Source organism: Pezoporus flaviventris, unplaced genomic scaffold, assembly GCF_033815535.1.
Source record: "Pezoporus flaviventris isolate CSIRO_AGI_PZ_B2104156 unplaced genomic scaffold, CSIRO_AGI_Pfla_v1 ptg000071l, whole genome shotgun sequence".
Lineage (NCBI taxonomy): Eukaryota > Metazoa > Chordata > Aves > Psittaciformes > Psittacidae > Pezoporus > Pezoporus flaviventris.
Window position 1 is genome coordinate 2,315,398 of NW_026892619.1, and position 25,251 is coordinate 2,340,648.

Genomic DNA, 25,251 nt, shown 5'->3' on the forward strand with positions numbered 1-25,251 from the left:
AGTAGACACTGCTAATTAACCCCTGAATAAAGCCGCCTTTATTGAACTAAGGAGTTAGCAGGGGCCTGAGCATAAACTTCTGCTAAGTCAAGTCCTGCATTTGCTCCAATGCCCCCTGCAACCTCCCTAATGCATGGCTCTTAATAAATAAAGCTCCAATGATGGGTATTTACTATTAAAGGCCTTGGTGACTTAGTTGTTAGGGAGGTCCCAGGCACCCGAGTGGGAAGGTAGAAGGATGAGCACAGGGACTTGCTTTAAACCCTCATCTTTCCCTCTCCTCCTTCCCCCAAACCCCAGCCCTAAGAGTTCTGTTCCCTCCTCCCCGAGTGAAGCAGCTCTAATTTATTGTTCCTGTACAGACACACACCACGTGTCCCGTTATTTATTCAGTTAAAGCTCTGTAATGACCATCGCTGGCACGAGGCCTTGGAACTTGGCAATGCAGTGAGGAGGAGGAGGAGATCTTCACCCTGAGAGACCTCCAGAGCGCGGCTGCTTTGAGTGGAAATCTCATTTTTAACAAGAAAAAAAACAAAACTTTATTTTTAAACTAGTCTCCAGTTTGTGGGGAGGGGGGGGGGGTATATAACCTGTGAACAGAAGCCCAGATTTCAGCCCTGCGTGCAATGGTCTTGCCCCAACACAGTCCTCGTGGCTGGGAGCTGGTGTTCACTGCACAAAGCACCCAGCCCAGATGTTACCTTCTTTAGCCACACTGGGAAGTTACTGAAGCCTCCAAGAGATGCCCACAACCAGCATCCTACCAACTAGAACTGCCCTCACTGAGCCTCCAGCCCAGGGGCAGAGCAGGAATCCCTTGCGGGTACCAAAGATACACAATACCTGTGTTGTTTCCCCCTCCTCCCCAGAGCTGTGTTGGCTTCAGCTCGTTTGCTCTGAGTGATGCATGAATAAAACCCACTTGCTGGAGCCCCACGGTGTGCTCGGTGTTAGCACTGTGCTGCCTGCTTGCCTTATGGCTCCCAGGGTGGGCTCCGTCTCCCATCCACTTCTGTCTCCACGTGATAGAGCACATCCGCCAGCGTGTGCTCCACAACGGCGCCCCAGCCCATGTCACTCATCTGCAAAGGGAAGGAAAGACAGGCTCAGGATAAGGAGGGGGTTATCCCATCGTAGAGCAGCATTCCAGGGCTGTTTCCCTCCTCAAACGCTCGTGGTAGTGGTGGGGAAAGGTTCAAGTGTTTCCTCAACCAAGAGAAGCGGCTAACACAGGCATGAACAGGGGCTTTATGACCTGTCAAGAGGAACAAACCTTAACTAAATAGCCTAACAAATCACTCAGCACTTACCCATTTATAAATACAATCCTTTTGGCTCTCCTGGCTGAGGCCAAGGACTGAAGAGGACAGATACAGGCTTGGTATAAATCACCTCCCACCAGCACGATGCTCGCACCCACCTTGTGTTTAAAGAGGGTGAGGTGGTGACAATGCGTGAGGGTATAAAGCTTCAGTCAGTACTTACTGGCCTGTAAGTGATGTCTCGGGGTGGATACTTGAAATATGGCCCAAAGTTTATAGAAACCTGAGGAAGACACATCTGGCATGAGATCAACAGGCAAAATGCTTCAGTCCCCATCCCCTCCTCCTCCTCCTGCAAGACCATGGAACAAGCTGCCCTGGCATGGAAAACTCAGCGCTTGGATAAAGTCCCACCAGCAATGTTATCCCAGAGCTGCTCACTAAACTCATTCCCTGATTTCCTCTTTATGTGCTCGCCCTGCTCCCAGCGTGCCCACGCGCTGGGCATTACTAAAACCATGCTGGGAATCACCTTGCAATGATCTGCTACTTACAGTGCAGCCTTTGTACAAAGAAATAGCAGGAAAATAGACTCCTTCAAAGATGTCTTTAAAGGCAACTCCTTGGCTGACACCATTCTTGAAGAAGATGATCTGAAAAGAAAGATGAAGAGGGGGATTTTTCCACCCATGCCAACTTCAGGAGCTACAAAGCAAGCCTCAAGAGGCAGCTTCACCTACGCCCTCCCCTTTACCTGAAGCCAATCACTTCAGTGCCAGCAGTAGCATCACAAGCAAAGGGTGCAGCTGGTTTGCTAAATTCCCTTTTATTGTTGCTCTAATAAAAGCATTCTTGGTTCTGATGAAGACCCAATGCTCAGCCTCCCTTTGTGCTCATTAAATGCAAGCAATTAATGCACACACTAAGCCCCTCTTAGCAAGTTCTCTGCTCTTCCTGAAGCTCTGCATCCTTCCCTACCAGCATTTAACTGACCTGGCTTCCAGGTGCTTGCTTCAGGCTCTTCTCTGCTTTGTCCACAAAGTCCTTCTCTTCAAAGTACAGGTAGCTTTTGAACTTGATGAGGGCCTGAAAGAGCAGAAAACATCCCCTTCAGAAGGGAATCAGAACAACTGCTACCTTTAGTGACACATTAAAGACCCACAGGAGCCCTGCTCTGGGCCAGGCGTGCCTGTGGGGTCACAGGAGAGCGATTCACACATCCCAAGTATCTGAGAGCCAGGAGGGCAGGAGGAGATCAAACAAGAGGTGGGCAATCTCCCTCAGCAGCCCACATAAAGTCCCCCTTGACCCCTCTGCCACGAACCACAGGTTAACGTTTAATCCCATTGTGAATTCCACACCTCACCTTATCTTTGTAAGTGTCAGGCAGGGATTTGGCAGTCTCAGTATCTTCTGGAAGACTGATGTAAAATCCCAGTATATCCCCCTGCCCATAGCCAGATGAATAGTGTTTCCCTATGGACTGGTGAAACTTGGTTCCCTTCTTGCTGCGCCAGGAGTAACTGAACTTGTCATATCCCAGAGGTGCCTGGAGGTTCCCTGTGGAAGCCAACAGGAACATCACACCCTGTAGCAGGAGCACCGCTGTGGGTCCCAACTCAAGTTTTGGGGGCAGTAATTACATCCAGTTAACAAATACAGCTCCCCTTAGCACAGACACATCGACTACAGCACGCAAAGTGTACAGGATCCACCTGTACTGCAGCTCTGCACTGTTTAGATCACCCAGAAAGAGTTTCCCCTTAAGAAAAGCAGTGAATAAGCAGCCAAGCTGATGCCTTACCCCCCTCAGGTCTAAGTTACTGGGGAAAGACATACAGGAACCAGTTGGTAAAACTCTTTACCTAATGGCTGTGACCAGCCCAGTCGGGCAGCAGTGTCTGGAGGCATCTCATCCATGGATATTTCAAAGTACCAGGCTCCTTTCCTCACTCCATGTGAGGCTCGTACCATGGAATAGCCCTTCTCCCCGATAACAGTCAGTCTGTCATCCGAGATCTTTAACTGAGGAGCTGTGGGAGGGAAGAGCTGATGTGTGAGCTCTGATGTGCAGAGGAAGGCAAAGGAAGAGCAGCAGTGGATTTAAGGTTTACACCTCAAAGCAATGACACCTCAAGCATCAATAAGCACTCAAGTGAGGTGACAGAAGATGCCCCCCTCACCACCACCACCACCAAGGACCACTTATACAACCTGCAAGCCTTGTACCTCGGTCGTGCAGTGCTAGGAGCACCCGTTCATAGAGGCAGGCTCTGTAGAGGTCCCCAGGAATTGGCTTCCCTGCCCAACAGTCCAGCTCCAGCTTTTCCGGGTCAGGAGCATGGGGGTCAGGCTCTGCCAGGATGTATCGATACCCATCCTTATTGAAGGGGTGCTCCAAGGGGTAACCATGGGGTGGCAAGCGCTGGGCGGAAAAGAGCGGATCACTGCGGAACACAAAGGCTCACGTTGGCATCTCATGGTGGCTCCAGTTCAGTCCCAGGACAAACCCAACCATTCCTGCAGCACTGCCAAGGCCATCACTAACCCACAGCATTGAGGGCCTGTTCCAGTGCCTGAGCACCCTTTCAGGGAATAAACTTCTCCTCATCTCCATCTAAACCTCCCCTGGTGCAGCTTGAGGCCCTTTCCTCTTGTCCTACCACTTGTTCCTTGGGAGAAGAGATCAACCCCACCTCACTCCATCCTCCTGTCAGGCAGTTGTAGAGAGCAATAAGGTGTCTGTCCCCCCCCGAGCCTTCTTTTCTCCAGACTGAATCCCCTCAGGTCCCTCAGCCATTCCTCATAGGGCGTATTCTCCATCATCAGCTTTGCTGCCCTTCTCTGGACCCAAAGCAGCATCTTAAGGCACCAAAAGCCAAGCTGTGCCTCTGACCAGCACTGAGGGGACCCTCGGTGTTGTGCCCCAGCACCATTTTCCCTCTTACCTCCTGGTTTTCTTGGCCGTTCCCGTGGTCCCTCCATCCTGCTGCTTGCGCTTCGCTCCCCGGCCCTTCCCGCTGCCTCCCGCGGCGATTCCCCCTGGGCACCACCAAGCACAGCACAGTCAAGGGAGACGTGATGGGACAGAGCCCGTGAGCACGGAACCTCCACTGACACAAAGGGGCAGAAGCAGCCCGACTGCAAGCAGTTCACGAGCTCAAAAGCCTCCCACAGTGAGCCAAATCCAGCACTTCCATGGAGCTTCCAGTCCGCTCCTGAAGTGGCCCAATGCAAAGTGGAAGCTGAGTGAGATTTTATCAAGAGATCAAGTTTTTAAGGTGAGAATCCAGAACCTTTTCTGTCTGGGATCCACTTCCCAAGCATTATTATTTGTTTTCATGGAGATCCCAGGCACGGTTCACATTGATTGCTGTGACGGCAGCAGAAACCCAACCTACAGCACACACTGCCTGATCAGGAAACAAAGCTATCACCCCCCTGCCACACTGTGCTGGAGAAACCCTCTGACACCAGAGTGCAATAAGCACTTAACATCCAAATTCCCATCTATAAAACAGAAAACACTTCAGTTGATTGAAAATGAAAAGCAGGAGGTGTTTCTCTTCAGTATGACCCAAGTCAGGGCTGCAATTGATGCGGCTTCTCTTCTACTCCACTTGCATTTATGAGTAATGATTGACTGCTGTAATTCACACTGATACATGCTCACATTTCACCAAACCACTGTCAGTTTAACGTATTAACAGGCTATATTGTAAATACATTTTATCACCACGCTGCAAAACAGACTGCTACTGATTCACACTGCACTGTAGGAAGACACCTTTACAAACCACACGCTGTGCTGGAGCTAAAAACACAGCCAGCTCTTAGCTTATCAGCACTCCCCTTGGGCTGGAAGGGATTCAAATCATTGAGGGAATAGCATATTCTGCACGACCGTGACATGATCTCAGCTGCACTGGCTGGTCATTGAGGCTCTCCTGTTTGTCATCATGTCTTTGCCTCTCCCGGTACCATCCCAGCTCCTGGATGCACATCACTTGTTGTGGCATCAGGGTTTAAAACTACAGTAGCAGGTCAAATCATGCACAGGGAGAAGAGAGAAGTGAAAATGAAGCTTTCAAGCAGTCAAGTGGGGCAGAATATGAGCATTCAAAGCTTCTACCTGCTAAAAGACTACCAGGGGAAACTGTTGGGTTGTACTACAGGGTTACTGCAATCACATCAGGGCACGCTTGGGCTTTATGATTGACTTTAGCTTCTAAAAGAAGGGAGCAAAAAACGCTTTGCAAAGGATAATACTTAAGGTTTAGAAGCTGAAAGGTAAAATAGTCACCTCCCATAGAGGCTCCACCTGCAAGAAGAGAAGCGGCACCACAGGTTTGTCAAGCTTCCAGGTATTAGACCAAAACCAACCCAAGACAAGGCAGCCTTAGATATCTATAACCCTGTTTTAGAAAGCCCAGACTACCTCCTGTGAGGCAACAAATGAATATAGATGAATATAGGCTGAATACAGAACACTGTAGCCTTGTGCACAAGGAAGTCTCAGCAGCAGTTAGCATCACTGCAGTAAGATGAGCCCAGGTAAGATGCAAGCAGTGCTTAGAAGGAATAACATGTACCTTCCCCAACTACTTTCAGATCTGAGAGTGAGGGCATCTGAGTAACACAAGTAGGTGAATCAATATCCTTACGGAATAAAACTGACTGATTTAGCTGGCCACCAGGAAGGAAGAAGTTGAGCCTTCACAAGGAGGTAACATTAACCTACCCCTGTGGAAAGGCACAGTGAGAGTGGCTGAATGCTTTGAGTGCAATAAGCATAACCTCAGTTCACAGCACAGGTTTAACTGCAGCATCTCAAGTGACCCCCAGCTATAGGACTGGGCAAACACAGTTTAGGCCCAGGGATTCAAAAGCCTGACTGAAGAACTTGCCATTTAAGCTTCCACTTGTGGACACGGCGTTGTTCTGTTTCTGGTTATCATATGCAGGACCAATATTGGCAAGATCCTAAAAGAGAGAAAAGAAATCCAATGGGATTGGATTTGAGTGGTAAAACTCAATCTTACCACTCAAAACCCATTTGCAGGTGCTGGGGTATCCCAACACAGGCTCAGAATGTGACTTGGGTAGGTTTTATCCATTAGATGACCAGCAAAAAGAGCCCCCACACCTTCCTCCCACCTCCCCACTGCACACTTTCCTTCCATCACCAACCACATACTTGGTCTAGAAGGCCAAACTTGGGGTAATCTTCTTCTGGGTCTTTACTCCCTGGGTCTGGATGCTCCTTCACCAAGAAGACATCTCTCTCTTTACACTATAAAAGAGGAGGAGTTTAAGTTACACAGAGAAGGCTCACACCAAGTTCATTAAGAGGTGTTTAAATCATGGTATTTATTAGTATGTGTGTTAATTATGGATGAAACATTAGAATCTTCACCCTTTAGCTCTGGTGTCAGCAAACACAGGCACTGCTCACCCAAAACCCTGCATAGATTTACTTACCATGGTCTTGACAATATTATTAGGCCAAGTCATCTTCCCAGGTCTCTGACGTGTTGTCATGCACTCCCAATATTTATCAATAAATGGGATAATATCCTGGAAAACAGACAAGCAAACAGACCCTTTAACAGTGGCTGTGAGCCTCTCCCAGTGTCCGAGCATCCCTGAAATCCCAGCTCAGGTCAAAGCTGTGCTGCTTTCCGGGACAAGCCTCACCTTATCTTTGGAGAACATGGTTTTTGGGTGCTCGTCCTGGGTCCTCGACTGCCACGTCAAGTTGGCCAGAGCACTAAGGCACATTTCCTTGAGATCTAAACCAAAAAAGCACAGCAGAGCCGGAATTGGGTTGGGAAAAGCAAACACCCACCTATAGACCACGGGGTCCTGCTCATCTTTGGGCAGCTTCAGCAGAGCTTTCCCCTGTGTTCAGCTCCAACAAAGCCTCCAGGCTTAGCTTGCATTGAATGCACGCTTACTTGCTTGTTTTCTTAAGAAATAGGTGTTCCCACTGTGATGGCAAACGTTGCAATGGAAGCTGTAGTTGGTCATGAAAGGCAGGCAGGAGCTGGAAAAGAGCAGGCTGTCGGTCAGCAATCAGATACTGGTAAGATATTCCTTATTCTTTAATATGGAGGGTTATAAACTCAATTATCCCAGGTTAATTCTTCTCTCACAGGTTGAAGGATGCTCTCATCAACGGAGGTTGCCCATGGGCATCAAGAAAAGCCACAAAGCTCTGGAAGGCCACTCAAGCTCAGTGGCCACTCGCTTTAGAGAAGCCCTGACATTCAGCCAGCAGAACAAGAGGCAACAAAGGCAGCTCTGCACAAGGAGCATCATCTGAGCCCTTAAAACTGCAGCTGGAAGCCCAGAGAACGTTTTAGGGGCAAAATACACTCTAAAAAGTGATGTTTTTAGGAAGTCTCATATGGGTTAAAGAAAGAAAACTGAATTTACTGCTCATTTATAGAGACTGGGGGGTTTTTTTGGTGACACCCATTGAGAACGGCTGTGAAAGCCCCCCTTGATTTTAGAGCATCATTCCCAGACCCCCCCAAGCCCTGAGCTCTGCAGGCCCAACTGCACAAACCCTCCCTGCAGCGCTGTCGGGAAGCTGCTGTTTCCAACCCGCAGCCGCTTCCCTGTGTCCTTGGAGCAGGGTCCTTGGGCCCCGAGAGCCTCAGCACCCGGCGCCAAGGCGAGCTTACGCACGTGGTGTCAATGCCAAAGGTGTCCGCCGTGAACCACTTGGTGCAGATCCCACACTGCAGCTCGATCTCCCCCAGCTGCCGCCCGTTCTCCTCATCCACGGAGCCTGCTTGAGCATCCAGGACTTCCGAGCTGTCCCCTGCAGCCTCCTGCAAGCAGAGAGCAGCACAACGGGCACCTGGCTTAAAGCCCACAGCAGCCTTTTTGGGGCAGGGAGCTGGCAGGACAGGACTGAGAGGGAATAATCTGGTTCCCCTCTACTTTGTATTGCTTTGGAGGGTCCATTAGAGGCAGTCGGGGGGGGGGGAGGGTTTCGTTTCCAGCAGAAAACTGGAAGCGGGGCTGTCAGGATGGAAAATTCCTTTGGAATATGTTTGGATTTTGGTTTTTAGCAACTTCCTGCATCTTTATCTTTCCCCTGACTCCAATGATGGAAAACTGGTGATGATGAGGCCCAATAGGATCCCAATGAGGATGCTAATGAGTTCCAATAGGATCCCAATGAGAATGCTGATGAGGCCCAACCGAATCCCAGTCAGGATGCTGATGAGTACCAATAGGATCCCAGTGAGGATGCTGATGAGACCCAATAGGATCCCACTCAGGATGCTGATGAGTTCCAATAGGATCCCAAACAGGATGCTGATGAGACCCAATAGGATCCCAATGAGGCCCAACAGGATCCCAATAAGGATGCCGATGAGATCCAATAGGATCCCAAAAAGGATGCTGATGAGGCCCAATAGGATCCCAATGAGGCCCAACAGGATCCCAATGAGGATGCTGATGAGTTATCAGTAGGATCCCAATGAGGCCCAATAGGATCCCAATAAGGATGCCAATGAGGCCCAACAAGATCCCAATGAGGATGCTGATGAGACCCAATAGGATCCAAATGAGTCCCAACAGGATCCCAATGAGCCCCAACAGGATCCCAATAGGATGCCAATGAGCCCCAACAGGATCCCAATAGGATGCCAATGAGCCCCAACAGGATCCCAGTGAGGATGCTAATGAGACCCAATAGGATGCCAATGAGCCCCAACAGGATCCCAATAGGATGCCAATGAGCCCCAACAGGATCCCAATAGGATCCCAATGAGCCCCAACAGGATCCCAATAAGGATGCCAATGAGCCCCAACAGGATCCCAGTGAGGATGCTGATGAGACCCAATAGAATCCAAATGAGTCCCAACAGGATCCCAATAGGATGCCAATGAGCCCCAACAGGATCCCAATAAGGATGCCAATGAGCCCCAACAGGATCCCAGTGAGGATGCTGATGAGACCCAATAGGATCCCAATGAGCCCCAACAGGATCCCAATAGGATGCCAATGAGCCCCGACAGGATCCCAGTGAGGATGCCGACGAGTCCCTCCCACCAGACATTAACACTGACACAGGAACGCTTTCCCTGCAGACACCTCCTTGCCCTCTCCGCACACCCGCTGTCTCCACACCTTCCCCACGACCCCTGCAGGCACCATCCCGCTCCCAACCACATCCTTTGGGATAACGCCCTGCTGCTAAAGGGGGACGAGGGGGGGGAAGCAGAAGAAGACCCGGACCCCCCCCCGAGCCGCTGTTCCCAAGCCCCCATCCCGCCCCTACCAGCGGGTCCTTCCCGTTGCCGGACTCGGTCTCCAGCGCCGCGCTCCCATCGGCCAGGGCGGCTTCCCCGCTGCGGGGGCACAGAGCGGGGTTAGCGGGGACGGACACATGGGGAGCACCGGAGCGGGGGGGGGGGGGGGGAATCACGCACCCGGTGTCGGGGCCGGCGCTGCCCGGTTCCGGCGGGGCAGGGGGCTCCGTGGAGGGAGGCGCCGGCTCCGGGCCCGGCTCCGGGCCCTCGGCAGCGGCAACCGCGGGGACGGAGGTAGCAGCCGGGGCTGCCGCCATCTTGGCCAACTCTCGCGAGAAGAGGAGGGGGTGTGCGTGTGTGTATGTGTGTGGGGGGGGGTGTTCTCGCGAGATCTGACGCTTCAAAGGGCAATGGGACGGTGGGGCCCACAAAGGGAGGAGGAGCAGCGCCACCTGCCGGGAAGGGGACGGCGGGGGCGTGACGTCATGCTGCCTGGGTGTGACGTCATCAAGGCACACACGGGGTGGGGGCTTGGTTTGGGGGGGTACCCAAATGAGATAGGGGGGTCTCAATGGGATGGGATGGGCAATGAGGGCCCCGGTACCCAAATGAGATAGGGGGATCTCAATGGGATGGGATGGGCAATGGGGGCCCCAGTAGCCAAATGAGATGGGGGATCTCAATGGGATGGGATGGGCAATGGGAGCCCCAGTACCCAAATGAGATGGGGGGTCTCGATGGGATGGGATGGGATGGGCAATGGGGGCTCCGGTACCCAAATGAGATGGGGGGTCTCGATGGGATGGGATGGGCAATGAGGGCCTCGGTAGCCAAATGAGATGGGGGGGTCTCAAGGGGATGGGATGGGCAATGGGAGCCCCAGTACCCAAATGAGATGGGGGTGTCTCGATGGGATGGGATGGGCAATGGGGGCCCCGGTAGCCAAATGAGATGGGGGGGTCTCAATGGGATGGGATGGGCAATGAGGGCCTCGGATCCTGTTCTTACACCCCGGGTCCTGCCCCAGACAGCGCTGGGAGAGGGGGAGAGCAAGAGCTGGACAGAGCTCCTGCATGGACCGGGCTGGGGCAGGGCCTGGGATGATGCCCACGGGTACCCCCTTGTCCCAGTCCCCGCAGGGCAATGGAGTGGGTGCATCCCCCGGCAGGACAGGACTGGGAATGCTGAGCTGGTGAGGGGGACCAAGGAGGGATGGATGGGTGGGTGGGTGGGTGGATGGATGGATGGGTGGATGAATGGGTGGATGGATGGATGGAGAGAGGGATGGGGAGAGCAAGTGATGGGGATATGGAGGGATGAGGCTGGAGGCAGGCAGGGAAGGATGGAGAGAAAAAGGAAGGGAGAAAGGGAGGAACAGAAGAGATGGAAATGGGGAGGGACAGCTTGTGGGGGGGTGGAGGGGAGGGGGGATGGAGATAGGGACAGAGGGACGGGGAGAGGAGGGGAGGGGGCCGGGGCGGCGCTCGGGGCCGCGGTACAAATAGAGCGGCTGCGGGTGGCCCCTGCAGCCATGCGGGTCCCGCTGCGCTCCGCACCCGCGCTGGTGCTCTGCGTCCTCGCCCTGCTCCGCCTCGGCTGCGCCCAAACCCGAGCAGCGCTCGGGGCACCCACCCGCACACCCGCCCGCGCCCCGCCGCGCTGCCCCGCGCTGATGCTGCAGCTCCTCCGCGCACCTCCCGCCCCGCTCCGCGCCGCAGCCGCCGCTGCCCTCAGCCTCTCCCCGCACGGTGAGTGGGGCCGCGGCCCCGGACATCCCTATCCCGGCAACAGCTCCATCCCCGAGCATCCCCGTCCCGGCACCGGCACTGTCCCGAGCATCCCCATCCCGGCACCGGCATCGTTCCGGGCATCCCTGTCCTGGGATCCGCACTGTCCCGAAAATCCCTGTCCCGGGACCGGCACCATCCCGAGCATCCCCGTCCTGGGATCCGCACTGTCCCGAACATCCCTGTCCCGGGACCGGCACCATCCCGAGCATCCCCGTCCAGGGAGCCGCACCGTCCCTGAGCATCCCTGTTCCCAGGACCTGCACGGTCCTCGGGATCCGCACCATCCCTGTGCGTCCCTGTCCTGGGACTGGTACCGTTCCTGGCCATCCCCGTCCCAGGATCCGCACTGTCCCGGCCACCCCTGTTCCCAGGACCTGCACGATCCCCGGGATCTGCACCGTCCCTGAGCATCCCTGTTCCCAACACCAGCACCATCCCGAACATCCTTATCCCCAGGACCGGCACTCAGGACCGGCACTGTCCCCGAGCATCCCTGTTGCGGGTATCCCGGTCCATGCACTCCCACGGTGCCGAAGCATCCCTGTCTCTCCCCGGCTCCGGTGCTCTCGGGTTGGATCCCGGGGTCCCCTCACCGCGCCTCTTGGCTTTGCAGGCTCGGTGCAGAGCGGCTCCCGCTGGGCGCTCTCCTTCGATATGTCCTCGCTGTCCAGCAGCCAGGAGGTGAACCTGGCCGAGCTCCGCATCCTCCTGCCCCGGCTCTCCCCAGCCCACAACGTGTCCCTGGACATCTACCACAGCCAACGGTGCCGGGGGGCCGGTTCCTGCCCACACCAGCTCCTCCTGGGCTCCGTGTCTGGCAGCCCCTCTTCCATCCAGGCCCCTTGGAAAGTGTTTGAGGTCACCACGCTGCTCCGCTCCTGGCTGCACCAAGACGCAGCCCCTGGGTACCACACGGGAACGGAGCAGTGGGATGCGGGTGGTCCAGACGCCTGGAACGATGCCGGCCACGGGGATGCGATGGACAGAGCCCTGCTGCTCGTGTTCTCCAAGGATAAATCACCGGGAGACCACAGCCTCATCAGGACAGCGGAGACCTCCAAGCACGTCATGCGGGAGAGCAGCAACCAGGGCAGCGTCCCAGGGATGCGCCGGCATCGCCGCACCAAGAAGGAGAAGCAAAGGATCAAAGGGAGCGATGCTGGCGCTGCCGTCGCGGCTGAGGAGGGCAGGCCCCTGTGCAGGAGGGTGGATATGATGGTGGACTTCGAGCAGACGGGCTGGGGCAGCTGGATTGTGTACCCCAAGAAGTACAACGCGTACCGGTGCGAAGGGCAGTGCCCATCGCCCGTGGATGAGACCTTCAAGCCCACCAACCACGCGTACATACAGGTAAGAGGGGTTGCATCCTGCTCCCCCCCCCCCCCCCCAAACCTCAGCCCCATTGCAAGGGGCAGGGGGTGATGCTTTGCCTTTGCTGTGTCTCCCCACAGAGTTTGCTGCAGCTCTACAAGCCCAACCATGTGCCCTGCCCCGTGTGCTCCCCGGTCAGGATGAGTCCCCTCTCCATGCTCTACTATGAGAAGGGGGAAATCGTCGTCCGCCACCACGAGGACATGATCATCGAGGAGTGTGGCTGCAACTGAGGTTCATCCCCTCTGCAAGGGGCACGGCTCTGCCCTGGAAGCATCCCCAAGGACCCAACACACGGAGCGGGGTGCCTATGGAGCGGGTTGGGGAAGCTCTGGCTGTGCCAGAGGAGGAGCGGGGTGTGCGGATGGCCGCGTGCATGGATGGAGCCAGGCTCCGCATGGGAAGGGCCTTCAGACACCTCCCTGCAGCACCAGGGTGCTGGGTGCCCGGTGCTGGGTTATCCATGTGCCAGGGCTGGTGCTGCTCCGCAGGCGCAGGGATGGACCCGTGGAGCAAGGCTCCTTCTGACACAACAGGAATCGCAGCGGTGGGACACTGCATACACCATCATACACCATCAATCATACACCATCATACACCATCATATACCCATCATACACTGCATACACCATCATACACCCATCATACACTGCATACACCATCACACACCATCATAGACCATCATACACTGACATACACCCATTATACACCATCATACACCGACATACACCCATCATACACTGACAAACACCATCATACACCATCACACACCATCTTACACCATCATACTCCAACATACACCCATCATACACCATCATACACTCACATACACCATCATACACCAACATACACCCATCATACACCATCACATACCAACATACACCCATCATACACCATCACACACCATCACACACCCATCATACACCATCACACACCATCATACACCCATCATACACCGTCATACACCATCACACACCCATCATACACCATCACACACCATCACACACCATCACACACCCATCATACACCATCACACACCCATTATACACTCCCCTGGACCATAGAGGGAGTGATGCTAAAGATTGACCCGGGGCTCCTGCATCCCTCTCCAGAGCATCATCCATTCACTGGGAGCCAGAGAGGGATTTGCACAGGCAATGAGGTGGGTCTGAGCCCCCCACCCCGGCTCACACAGCTGCTTTCCCCTCTCAGTGTGTGCAGAAGAGGCGGTACTGAGAGGGTTGGATGATCCATCAATAAATTATACCCATTGAAAATACCTGGTGGTAAATGATGCAAAGGGGTGTGAAAGATGCTCAACAGAAAGGTTCACGTGAGATAACCAAGATGCTCTTACCCTGATGGGGAGAGCAAGCAGGGAAGCACCTGCAGGCACCGAAGAGGGGGGATAAAGGGGGTTTTCCACCTGTATTTATCCCTTGGGGATAAGGGGAAGGGGAATGTTCTCTAACAGTCATGCAGGCAGCTCTCCTTTGGGTGATGGGGCCGGCAGCTGGAGCAGGAGAGCTCCAGCCCCACAGGATGCTCATTGCCCCCTGCATGCCAGCCCTGGGGGGCAGCAAGGGTCGGGTTCCCAAGCTCATCCCATTGCAGCCCTGGCTGTGGGTCTGGGCTCTCCCAGGCTCCCCCAGCCATAGATGGGGACATGGTACATGCATGGGGGCCCAGTGCCATGGGGACCCACTGCTCTAAGGACACTCTGCCATGGGGACCCAGTGCCATGGGGACCCAGTGCCATAGGGACACAGTGCCATGGGGATCCAGTGCCATGAGGACCCACTGCTATAAGGACACTCTGTTATGGGGTCCCAGTGTCATATGGACACAGTGCCATGGGATCCCAGGGCGATAGGGACACAGTGCCACGGGGACTCACTGCTATAAGGACACTCTGCCATAGGGGACCCAGTGCCATAGGGACATGGTGCCATAGGGATGCACTGCCATAGGGTCCCAGTGCCATGGGGATGGACTGCCATAGGGACGCACTGCCATAGGGACGCAGTGCCATGGGGACCCAGTGCCATAGGGACACACTGCCATGGGGACGCACTGCTGTAGGGATGCACTGCCATGGGGTCCCAATGCCATAGGGACACACTGCCATGGGCACACACTGCCATAGGGACACACTGCCATAGGGAAGCACTGCTGTAGGGATGCACTGCCATGGGGTCCCAGTGCCATAGGGACACACTGCCACAGGGACGCACTGCCATGGGGACACACTGCCATAGGGACCCAGTGCCATAGGGACACACTGCCATGGGGGCACACTGCCATAGGGATGCACTGCCATGGGGTCCCAGTGCCATAGGGACACACTGCCACAGGGACGCACTGCCATGGGGACACACTGCCATAGGGACACACTGCCATGGGGGCACACTGCCATAGGGATGCACTGCCATGGGGTCCCAGTGCCATAGGGACACACTGCCATAGGGATGCACTGCCATAGGGACACACTGCCATAGGGATGCACTGCCATAGGGACACACTGCCATAGGGACGCACTGCCATGGGGACACACTGCCATAGGGACCCAGTGCCACAGGGACACACTGCCATAAGAACACACTGCCATAGGGACCCAGTGCCATAGGGACACACTGCCATAGGGACCCAGTGCCATAGGGACACACTGCCATGGGGACCCAGTGCCATAGGGACACACTGCCATGGGGACCCAGTGCCATAGGGACACACTGCCATAGGGACCCAGTGCCATAGGGACACACTGCCATGGGGTCCCAGTGCCATAGGGACACACTGCCATGGGGTCCCAGTGCCACAGGGACACACTGCCATAAGGACCCAGTGCCATAGGGACACACTGCCATGGGGACCCAGTGCCATAGGGACACACTGCCATGGGGTCCCAGTGCCACAGGGACACACTGCCATAAGGACCCAGTGCCATAGGGACACACTGCCATAAGGACCCAGTGCCATAGGGACACAGTGCCATAGGGACACACTGCCATAGGGACACACTGCCATGGGGTCCCAGTGCCGTGGGGTCCCAGCGCCCTGCCTGCAGCCAGCACAGCGGAGGGCACGGTGGGAGCGCACGGGCAGGGGCAGGCCGGGGCCATCCCCATCCCTCCCCTCCTTGCCCCAGCAGCTCCACTCCACATCCCAAGCCCAGCCTGATTATCCCCAATCCACATCCCAGCCGGCGGATAAACAAAGCGCGTCTGGGCCCCGCAGCCCAGGCAGACCCACCCCTGGCTCCCTACACATCCCGACGGCGTTCACACTGCCACCAGCCCCTCATTAGAGGGTCATTTGCAGGGGCTGTCAAGCCATGTGTGGGGCTAACCCCTGGCAGGAGGCAGCTGCACCCAGAAACCCGGGAATGGGGGCTCCGGAGGGGAGGAAAGCCGAGCGGGTTTGCCTTTGCTACTGGAGGCTTCGCCCCCCAACCCTTTCGCCCTCCTCCAGCTCTATCTTTGCCATCTCTGCCCCTCCATCAAGCAGCGGGTTCAGAGGTTGATGTAGGGCAGGGAGAGGCCCGTTCCCAGTGGGAAAATAAAGGCTGAGATTCCAGGGCTGTAAGGAAAACATCAAAGCGGGGATGCTGGTGATGATAAAGCCGTGCTTAAAGCAGGGCCAGCCCGGCTTGGGCTGGGAAGCATGGATCTAATCTCGGAGCAGGGTGATGCTGCCCAGCTCTGCTCCTGCCCCAATACACAAACAGGGACATGGAGCTGGCTCCCAGTGCCTCAAGGGGCTATGGGAAACCTGGAGATGGGCTTTGGACAAGGGATGCAGGGACAGGACGAGGGGAATGGCTTGAACCTGATAGAAGGGAGACTGGGATTCAGACAGGGATTGGAGCATCCTGCTCTAGTGGAAGGTGCCCCTGCCCATGGGGAGCTGGATGAGCTTTAAGCTCCCTTCCAACCCATTCCATTCCATGGCTCTGTTTCTGGCACTCCAAGCCTGGCTAAACCACACCACTCACACTAAGAGGCTGAGGAGCTGCCTTTGCCATGGGCTGAGCATGGGGATTGCCAGGAGGAGGGGATGCAGCCGTGTGTGTGGCTGCTGTGCACAGCTGGGATGCTCCAGGGAGGTCCGAGGGGACAAGTGTTGGCTTTATCCTGACATTTCCCATCCCTGCCCCTTTTTGTCTCGTGCAGGGCGCCCGCATCCTGCTCCGCATCCCGGGGTGAACAATACCTGACCCTGGGCCCCATTTGTACACACGGGCCTTTGATAAGCCCTCGGGTCTGCTTGGTCATGCTCGTTCCTTCTGTGTCCAGAGCAAACTGTGCCTATGCTCCACCCTGATCATGTGCTGCTGCTCCTCCAAGGCACAGGATACAGGCAAGGCTCCATCCTTCCCATGCCAGCACATAGGGATGCTGAAGCTAAACCACCTCCAGGAGGGCAATGAGATGCTCCCCTACTCGAGGGCTTTCAGCAGCAAAACCCCATGGAGAAACTGGTGTAAAACCCCATGAAGAAACTGGTACAAAACCCCATGGAGAAACTGGTGCAAAACCCCATGGAGAAACTGGTGCAAAACCCCATGGAGAAACTGGTACAAAACCCCATGGAGAAACTGATGCAAAACCCCAGTGAGAAACTGGTGCAAAACCCCATGGAGAAACTGGTACAAAACCCCATGGAGAAACTGGTGCAAAACCCCATGGAGAAACTGATGCAAAACCCCAGTGAGAAACTGGTGCAAAACCCCATGGAGAAACTGGTACAAAACCCCATGGAGAAACTGGTGTAAAACCCCATGGAGAAACTGGTACAAAACCCCATGGAGAAACTGATACAAACCCCAGTGAGAAACTGGTACAAAACCCCAGTGAGAAACTGGTGCAAAACCCCATGGAGAAACTGGTACAAAACCCCAATGAGAAACTGGTGTAAAACCCCATGAAGAAACTGGTACAAAACCCCATGGAGAAACTGGTGCAAAACCCCATGGAGAAACTGGTGCAAAACCCCATGGAGAAACTGGTACAAAACCCCATGGAGAAACTGGTGTAAAACCCCATGGAGAAACTGGTGTAAAACCCCATGAAGAAACTGGTACAAAACCCCATGGAGAAACTGGTGCAAAACCCCATGGAGAAACTGGTGCAAAACCCCATGGAGAAACTGGTGTAAAACCCCATGGAGAAACTGGTACAAAACCCCATGGAGAAACTGGTGTAAAACCCCATGGAGAAACTGGTGCAAAACCCAGCAACAGACCCACCATAGACGGATATGGGTCCAAACCCACCTGGGATGAAGGATAAGGAACGGGAGCAGGGGATGCTGAGACCCCACACCAAGAGAACTTCAAGGCACCGGCTTGGGGACAAATTGCACCCAGGTTCACACGTTCACAGCTTCCCTTTGCCCCCAGCACCACAGCCCCAGGGCCCTGCTGGGCCCCCCTTGGTGCTTCTCAGGGTGCTCATCCTCCTTTGGAATTATGGGCTCTGAATTGCTGTCGGAGGCACCTGGTGCTTTGATGCTGCCCCAGATCTACATAAGCCACAGATACCGATGCAAAGGCACGGGTAAAATACTTCACACTTCCAGCACTTGTTATCCCAAGCGTTGGGTGGGAGGGAATGGGATTTGAAAGCATTACTGGCAATAGCTGACAAGCCAAACAAGCCAAGCAGATGCTTTGGTACCTGATACGAGGCTCCCAATCATGCTCTGGCCATTGCGGGTCAGAAACTCACAGCAAGGCTGAAACTGGCTTGTTTCACCCCAGGATGGGCAGCCCAGAGGGTACCAGCATCATGTCCCCATCCCACCATCACCATTGGGTACTACAGCAGGACTGAAACCAGCTTGTTCCACCCCAGGATGGGCAGCCCAGTGGGTACCAGCATCGTGTCCCCATCCCACCATCACCACTGGGTACTACAGCAGGACTGAAACCAGCTTGTTCCACCCCAGGATGGGCAGCCCAGTGAGTACCAGCGTCGTGTCCCCATCCCACCATCACCATTGGGTACTACAGCAGGACTGAAACCAGCTTGTTCCACCCCAGGATGGGCAGCCCAGTGGGTACCAGCATCGTGTCCCCATCCCACCTTCACCACTGGGTAACATAGCAGGACTGAAACCAGCTTGTTCCACCCCAGGATGGGCAGCCCAGTGGGTACCAGCATCATGTCCCCATCCCACCTTCACCATTGGGTAACATAGCAGGACTGAAACCAGCTTGTTCCACCCCAGGATGGGCAGCCCAGTGGGTACCAGCATCGTGTCCCCATCCCACCTTCACCACTGGGTAACATAGCAGGACTGAAACCAGCTTGTTCCACCCCAGGATGGGCAGCCCAGTGGGTACCAGCATCGTGTCCCCATCCCACCGTCACCACTGGGTACTACAGCAGGACCTTGCCCAGTGGGTACCAGGTCTCAGAGCATCCCATCACAAGGACAAGCAGCAAACTGCACCTTAACTCTTTTCAGCGCTCTGAAAGTGGATAAAGTGGGTGTCACAGTTGAGGAAAGGTACTTCAGGAAGGGTAAATGCAATTTAAACCCAAATCTGCTGCTTCCCAAGGAACGGGAGCTGGAAGTCGCCGCGATGGGCAGGACCCATCAGCCCCGCAGCAATCTCTAGCCCCATTTCCATGCCCAGCCATGAATGCAGCGGGGAGAAGGAGCAGCCCCAGCAGCGATCACAGCTCCTCCCTCCTCATAACCAAACCCCAGCTGGAGTTGCAAGCCCGATAACGCAGCACCCGAGGGCAACCCATCCCAATGGGTTCCCATTAAGGTTTCAGAGAAAGGGCTTCATCTTATCTGCAAGAAAGGCAAGTTTTATCGGCAGCAATTGCTTTGTCTCGGCTTCTTCTGTTCCTCATTAGTAAAGGCTTGCGTGTCATGATGCCACAATTGAGCTTAATTAGCAGGTATTTAAATGCTATCGGCACAGACACTCCTTGTCCTTTAGGAAGTCTGAAGTTCAAGCCCTGGCTTCATCTGCAATTCCCCTCTTGGGATGCCTCCATCACCAGCAGATGCCATCACCGTAAGGCAGCCATGCAGCACTGTTAGAGGCTGCTCCAAGCACAGTTATTAAACCACATGGAGAACAAAAGCACTTGCTTGGGATGCCCAAATTGAACACTCCCACAGTAAAATCATTGTCTCAGATGAGCATTCTCCTCTCCAAACCAAGCAGGTTTATTCCCAGCTTCCCACTTCAACCCTCTCTTCCCCCCCCCCCCCCCCAAGCCTTAATCCTACTGTAAGAAGGAGAAACAAGTGCAAACCAGCAATAAAGTTCCAAGGTGGACCAAGACCCCAGCAGAAAAACCATCGTGAAGCTCACACCCATGTGCTGGAAGAGCTCCAGCATTCCAGGAAGCAGGAATGGCAGCACAGGAGGTGAAGGCTCAGTTTGTGCCCTAGGAGAAGGCAGCTTGGAAGCAGAACCCCCCAATGAAACCGATTTCAAGCGCTTCCATCTGCATCCTGAGCCCTGGAGGGTGAGCACAGAACCATCCGGATGGGCTTTGCTGGGTGCAGCAGCAGCCCCAATGCACACAAACCCCCTGCACTGATTACACAGGGGACACACAGAGCTCCTTTGCCAAGAGACCTTGAGGCATCTCAGCTTTGCAGGGCAAAGCAGTAGCACAGTGCTCAGCTGAGGCTGTACTGATGGCTTTTCCCCCCAGCAGGGTGGCAATTCCTTGCTGGAAGGGATAAAGGACAAGGAAATGGGGTTTATTGCGTCCCCCTCCATAGCAGGAGGCTCCAAGTGATGTTTATTTCTCCCTTGTGTTGCATTTCTGTACCTTTGACAGTATGAAAATGATTAACAAAAGCATGAAACTGGAAACAAAACCATTGAGAGCATCTCCTCTGGCACTCTAAGGCCCGTCATCAGCAGGGGCTGCGCTTGCGCATTGGCACCCATAGGGAGGCTGAGGCTCCATCCTTGTGACACACATTCCAAAGGGAATAAACTGCCTTTCCCGGGAAGCAGGAAGGCACTCAAGGCATCGGCTACTGTTAAGCCTGGCTGGTGGCAATCCTCAAGACAAGGTCCTGGTGCTTCACTGGATAAAGCACTCTCAGGGCACGTGCTTTAGATGTCCATGTCGAACTGCTCTTCCTCACCTGCTGAGAGGAAGAAAAACCACCAATGAGTCCTCAAAGCTTCACTTTAGATACCAAAACCATGACTGAATACAAAAACTATGACTGAAGGAACAGCTCTGCTTCAGGAACAGGGCAACTTGGACCCAAAATCACCACTCAGCCATCAAGTTTGAGAGGAAAACCATCGTGTACAAGCAAAAGGGAAGCTCTGCCTGTAGAAGGGATCTTGCACACAGAGGCAGCAAAGATGCCCTTTAAGTAGTTCATTTCTACTCTGCATATCCTTGTGAAAAGCAATGTAAAGGATAACAATCACTGGTACAAGCATCTGTGACCAAGATGCAAAAGCACATTCCATACTTGCTGTGTACCCAGGCTGTTGGACAGGACGCCAGCGTGAGCAGCAATGATGCTCCATGGCAGCAGGTGGGAACTGGATGAGCTTAAGGTCCTTTCCAACCCAACCCATTCTATGACTGCTCAAGAGCAATATTCATCGGTGTTGCTGATACAGAGCCTTCATTTGAGTGCTGATGTGCACAAAGGGGCAGACAAACTCTGGTCTCCTGCAGACTAACCTCCACCTTGCTCTCATGCACCCCTGCAAGCTTCTGCTGAAGCCACAGTGACGGGTACATGGAACAAACAGCGACACAGCAGGTATTGGAGGCTGGCTGCATAAATGGAGCTCTCTCATACAGCATTGTGTCAAAACCAGGCAGAAGCGATTTCCAGCTCAGGTTGATCCTAAAAGCCCTGAGCAAATCCTACTGGGAATTGGTATCTAAGCTTAAAACTGCAAAGGAGCTGCAAACCAGGCCTGGATAAAGAGAGGCAGCAGCAGCAGCAGCTGCTCCCATTGTCCCATCGCTGCTCCAGCAGCATCATGAAGTGCTTATAACAAATACCATCTGAAAAGTCACAATCCCGGGGCCACAGCAGAACCTAAGCCATGAGAACCTCATCACCTGGGAACACCAAGCACACGGATTCGAGCAGAGGCTCTCAGGGATCACTCTCATAGGGAATCATGACTCCATTCCCTGCGTGAGCTCTGGAGCCAGCGCTGCAGCCCACCGGCGCCTGTGCACGCACTGACCTGCGCTCGCTTTCTCCTCACAGTTTTGGACATGGTTGCTCTCAATCTTCAACTCCTCCACGTTTGGGCTTGTAACGCCTGGAATGTCGGGAAGGTCGGAGGGAGGCGTTTTGGCAACGGGGGAATTGCGGCATTCCATCAGGAACTTACGGTCGTAAATCATCCTGGTACCTGGGGGTGGAGACAAGAACACTGGTGGTGCTCTGCACAGGGTACAGCTGCGGGGGTGAAGCCACCTTTAGAGTTATTTAGCCCTTACTCTGTTCATTTTATGCTACCTTCGAGCAAGCCATGTGCTGTTAACACTGTGTTTGCTATGGTGTGAATCAGGCATCTGAGTAACAGCTAATGCTGCAGAGAGAACACAACCCCAAACCCCACAGTGCACGCAACAGATCCATCCCCTTCCACCTCAACGCCACAGCAGCACCCAAAGGAAATGGGGGCAAACTGAATTTAGCTCCTGCTCACAGGCATTTGAGGTGTCAAAGGCTGGGCATTGCAGACACAAGCACACACGAGGCAGGATGCGGCAGTGCCTCCCCATCACTGCCCAGGGGTCTGGTTTTGGGTACCAGGCATTCAAGGCTTTGACACAGGCAGTGGTTAGTGTCTGTTTCCATGGGTCTCCCTGCCCTGTGTAGAACAAGCCAGCTCCAGTGCATTACTTGGAGCCTCCACATGGATTTCTAGGAACACAGCTGGACTGAACAGCCTGTTCCCTATAAAGGAATTGCACTGGAAGACGCTCAAAAGCCACACACAGAAAAGGGAGCCCTCCAAACCAACCTCAGCCTTAACCCATGAAGCCCTGGAGAGCGATTCCTTCTTCAGCAGGAAGAAGCCTGCAAATTCCCTGGATCAAGGCCAGGCTGCTCTGCTCCTGTTCCAGCCAGAGGGAAAAGCAGCTTCTCCTTGGGCACTCCCTAAGAAGCATTAACTACAAGTACACAAGCACAGGCAAACAACCTCCTTTAACATCCGTCCCGGAACATTAAACTCACTGGGGTTTGAGGCATGGCTATAACTGGGTCTCAGGAATGAGATCCCAACATACTGAAACCCTTTTCACTCCATGGCTTTTGAGCTGCTTCCTTAGATCCAAAGGCAGGGCTGACCCAGCACGGACCTGTGCTGCAGCACTGGAGAAGGCAGGCGGCCAGGCTGGGAGCTGTGGAAGAGAACAGGGCTTCCCAGCTCATGGATAGAGGATCAGGAACACGGCTCAGGAGCTTCCACGTTCATGTTCCACCTTTTCAATAGCCTCCAGTCAGAGAGCACTGGCCCCAAGCCCTTTTTCCATCACTCACATCCCCAGTGCTGCCCGCAGCCAAAGGGATGACTGCAGGGACCACAATCCTCAGTTCCCCTCTGAAATCAGGCACAACAAACTCGGGTTGCTTCTTTCTTCTGATTCTTCAGGTTTAACCTCCTGCTTTGGAGGAGGTTAAGGCTTTGAACGGGCTGCACACATGGAACGTTTGGAAAAGGACCCAAACCGAGTGCTTCCGAAGCAGGAGATGGTTCTTACGTCAGGCTTATGTGCAAAGGAGCAACGCAAAGCATTCAGTGAGCAGAAAACAGATGAAGAGAGGAAGCAAGAGGCTCAGCACGCTTGCAAGTGACACTTTGGAGCCCGAACGTGGGGCGTTTGGTGTGAAACGCATTGATAAGGTTCCCATGAGGGCTCCTCCAGACTACACAAGATAAGGTTTGAACCATGCCTCCTCTTGGCACCCAAGCAGGCACCTGCAGGCAAACAGGCAGCAGCACACTCTGTCCCCAAACAGCACCACAGTCACGGGAGTGCCGGGGACGTGCCAGCTGCACACACCCCAGGCCGGCAAACAGGGCTTGTGCTTCTCCTCCTGCTCCAGGCATCCGTTGCCTCCCCAGAGACACATGAGAACCCTCGGGCTCGTTATGCTGCACGCTGTTAATTGCTCATTTCTGCTCTGTTAATGAATAGAGCCGAGGAAGTCGCTCTCCATCGCCCACTGTAATTACTGCAAGTGCTATTGAAGTGCTCCAGCCACTCGCTGCTTTCAAGGAGAGAATACATGGCAACAACAGCACAAGAACTTCAGTTGCTTCTCTTCACAAACCCCAAGTGAGTCAGAAGCATCACTTCCCCCTTCCCTCTGCACGTTAACCCCTGGAACCCTGCTTGCTGGACACCACAAGGTGAAGAAAGCATCCTCCATCCCCTCCCATCCAGTCTGCTCTTTTGGCCGGGGTTCAGGCACATCATTCCCTGCTCTCATTGAAGGGGGAATTCTTAGAGGTATGGAAAGGATCCGCTCAAAGCAGCGATCAGTGGAAGCACAGAGAGCTGGAAACACACACAACTGACCCAGAGCCATCAGCTGGATGGGGCCTGGAAGCCAAACCCTTAAACACAAAAGCTTTCAGATGGAGGAGCCCTTTATGTTATCTCCCTGCTGCAGCACGCGGAGACACACGAGGTGCAGCGAGATAAATGGGGACCATGCACGCTGCAGCCCTCCTTTGCTGCCTCCATCCCAAAGAGGTTCGTTGTACTGGGTTGAAGATGAAATCCATACAGGATCCCACTGCTGGCAGTGACAAGGGGCTGCACAGCACCGGTACCAAGGGTAGAGGGGAGGGACACGATGTATTCCTGCGGCAGTGAGTTTCCAGAAGGGAGATAAAGGAATAAAGCAAGGAATATAAGGGTTTACTTATGCCAAAGGAAAAACAAACGTTAGGGGTTAGAATGAACCTGGAGGGGAACACGGGTTTGCCCCCAGGAGCAGCACCCATAGCCTCGTATCTCAGCACAGGCACCCAGGGGATGCTGCCCCACCACAACAGAAGGTGGGGACCCCCCCCCTCCCCAAACCTCTTTGTTCCTATTCACAGCACACACCAAGCACCCAGGGACCAGCAAGATGGGACCCCCCAGCACCAAATGAGCCCCGCAGGGCCAGCACCCACAGCGCTGCTGCCTGGGGGCCCCCATAGAGCCCCAATCCCCACGCTCTCCCCCCCCCCCCAATCCCATACCCTGAGGAAGAGCCCCCCAACCCACACCAGGTCCTCCCCATCCATCCCCATCCCCATCCCCATCCCGATCAAGGAGCCGTCCGCTTCCTTCCTCCGCTCACCGCCCGGCGTGGTCCCGAACACGGTGCCCCCCGGCGTGGTGCTGTAGTCGCCGGGCGGCAGCGGGGCTCCGTCGGGTAGAGCCAAGCACTTGCCGGGGGTCGGGATATCGCGACTCGGCGTCTGGCCCTGGCAACAGCGGCCCGACATGACGTCAGCACCGCGACCGGGACCGGGACACGCCGTTACCGCCCCGCTGCTATCTTCCGGTCCC

At 54.6% G+C, this 25,251-nt stretch overlaps 4 protein-coding genes across 5 annotated transcripts in view; 2 read left to right on the forward strand and 2 right to left on the reverse strand.

The window, feature by feature from the left end:
* The window catches only part of STAR (steroidogenic acute regulatory protein), a 225,103-nt gene that overhangs the window by 3,186 nt on the left and 196,666 nt on the right, over positions 1 to 25,251 (forward strand). The gene's annotated exons all lie outside the window — the stretch shown is intronic.
* ASH2L (ASH2 like, histone lysine methyltransferase complex subunit) lies at positions 845 to 9,735 on the reverse strand. The gene is made up of 16 exons (XM_061472520.1): positions 9,720 to 9,735; positions 9,569 to 9,638; positions 7,959 to 8,104; positions 7,223 to 7,311; positions 6,963 to 7,057; positions 6,747 to 6,842; positions 6,463 to 6,558; positions 6,173 to 6,248; positions 4,214 to 4,307; positions 3,495 to 3,712; positions 3,131 to 3,298; positions 2,632 to 2,825; positions 2,259 to 2,351; positions 1,820 to 1,918; positions 1,489 to 1,548; positions 845 to 1,085 (listed from the first exon to the last, which is right to left on the reverse strand). The coding sequence occupies exons 4-16, from the start codon at positions 7,293 to 7,295 to the stop codon at positions 978 to 980; spliced, it is 1,470 nt and encodes a 489-aa protein (XP_061328504.1). The 5' UTR covers positions 7,296 to 7,311; positions 7,959 to 8,104; positions 9,569 to 9,638; positions 9,720 to 9,735; the 3' UTR covers positions 845 to 977.
* NODAL (nodal growth differentiation factor) lies at positions 10,998 to 13,317 on the forward strand. Its single transcript, XM_061472537.1, has 3 exons — positions 10,998 to 11,287; positions 11,943 to 12,679; positions 12,781 to 13,317. The coding sequence occupies exons 1-3, from the start codon at positions 11,071 to 11,073 to the stop codon at positions 12,931 to 12,933; spliced, it is 1,107 nt and encodes a 368-aa protein (XP_061328521.1). The 5' UTR covers positions 10,998 to 11,070; the 3' UTR covers positions 12,934 to 13,317.
* Positions 20,434 to 25,210, reverse strand: EIF4EBP1 (eukaryotic translation initiation factor 4E binding protein 1). 2 transcript variants are annotated; one of them, XM_061472522.1, is made up of 3 exons: positions 25,040 to 25,210; positions 21,912 to 22,082; positions 20,434 to 20,830 (listed from the first exon to the last, which is right to left on the reverse strand). In XM_061472522.1, exons 1-3 carry the CDS (start codon positions 25,185 to 25,187, stop codon positions 20,799 to 20,801), a joined length of 351 nt encoding a protein of 116 aa, XP_061328506.1. In that variant the 5' UTR covers positions 25,188 to 25,210; the 3' UTR covers positions 20,434 to 20,798. The 2 variants fall into 2 exon arrangements, with proteins under 2 accessions (XP_061328506.1, XP_061328505.1); XM_061472521.1 differs by having other exon boundaries at positions 20,434 to 20,833.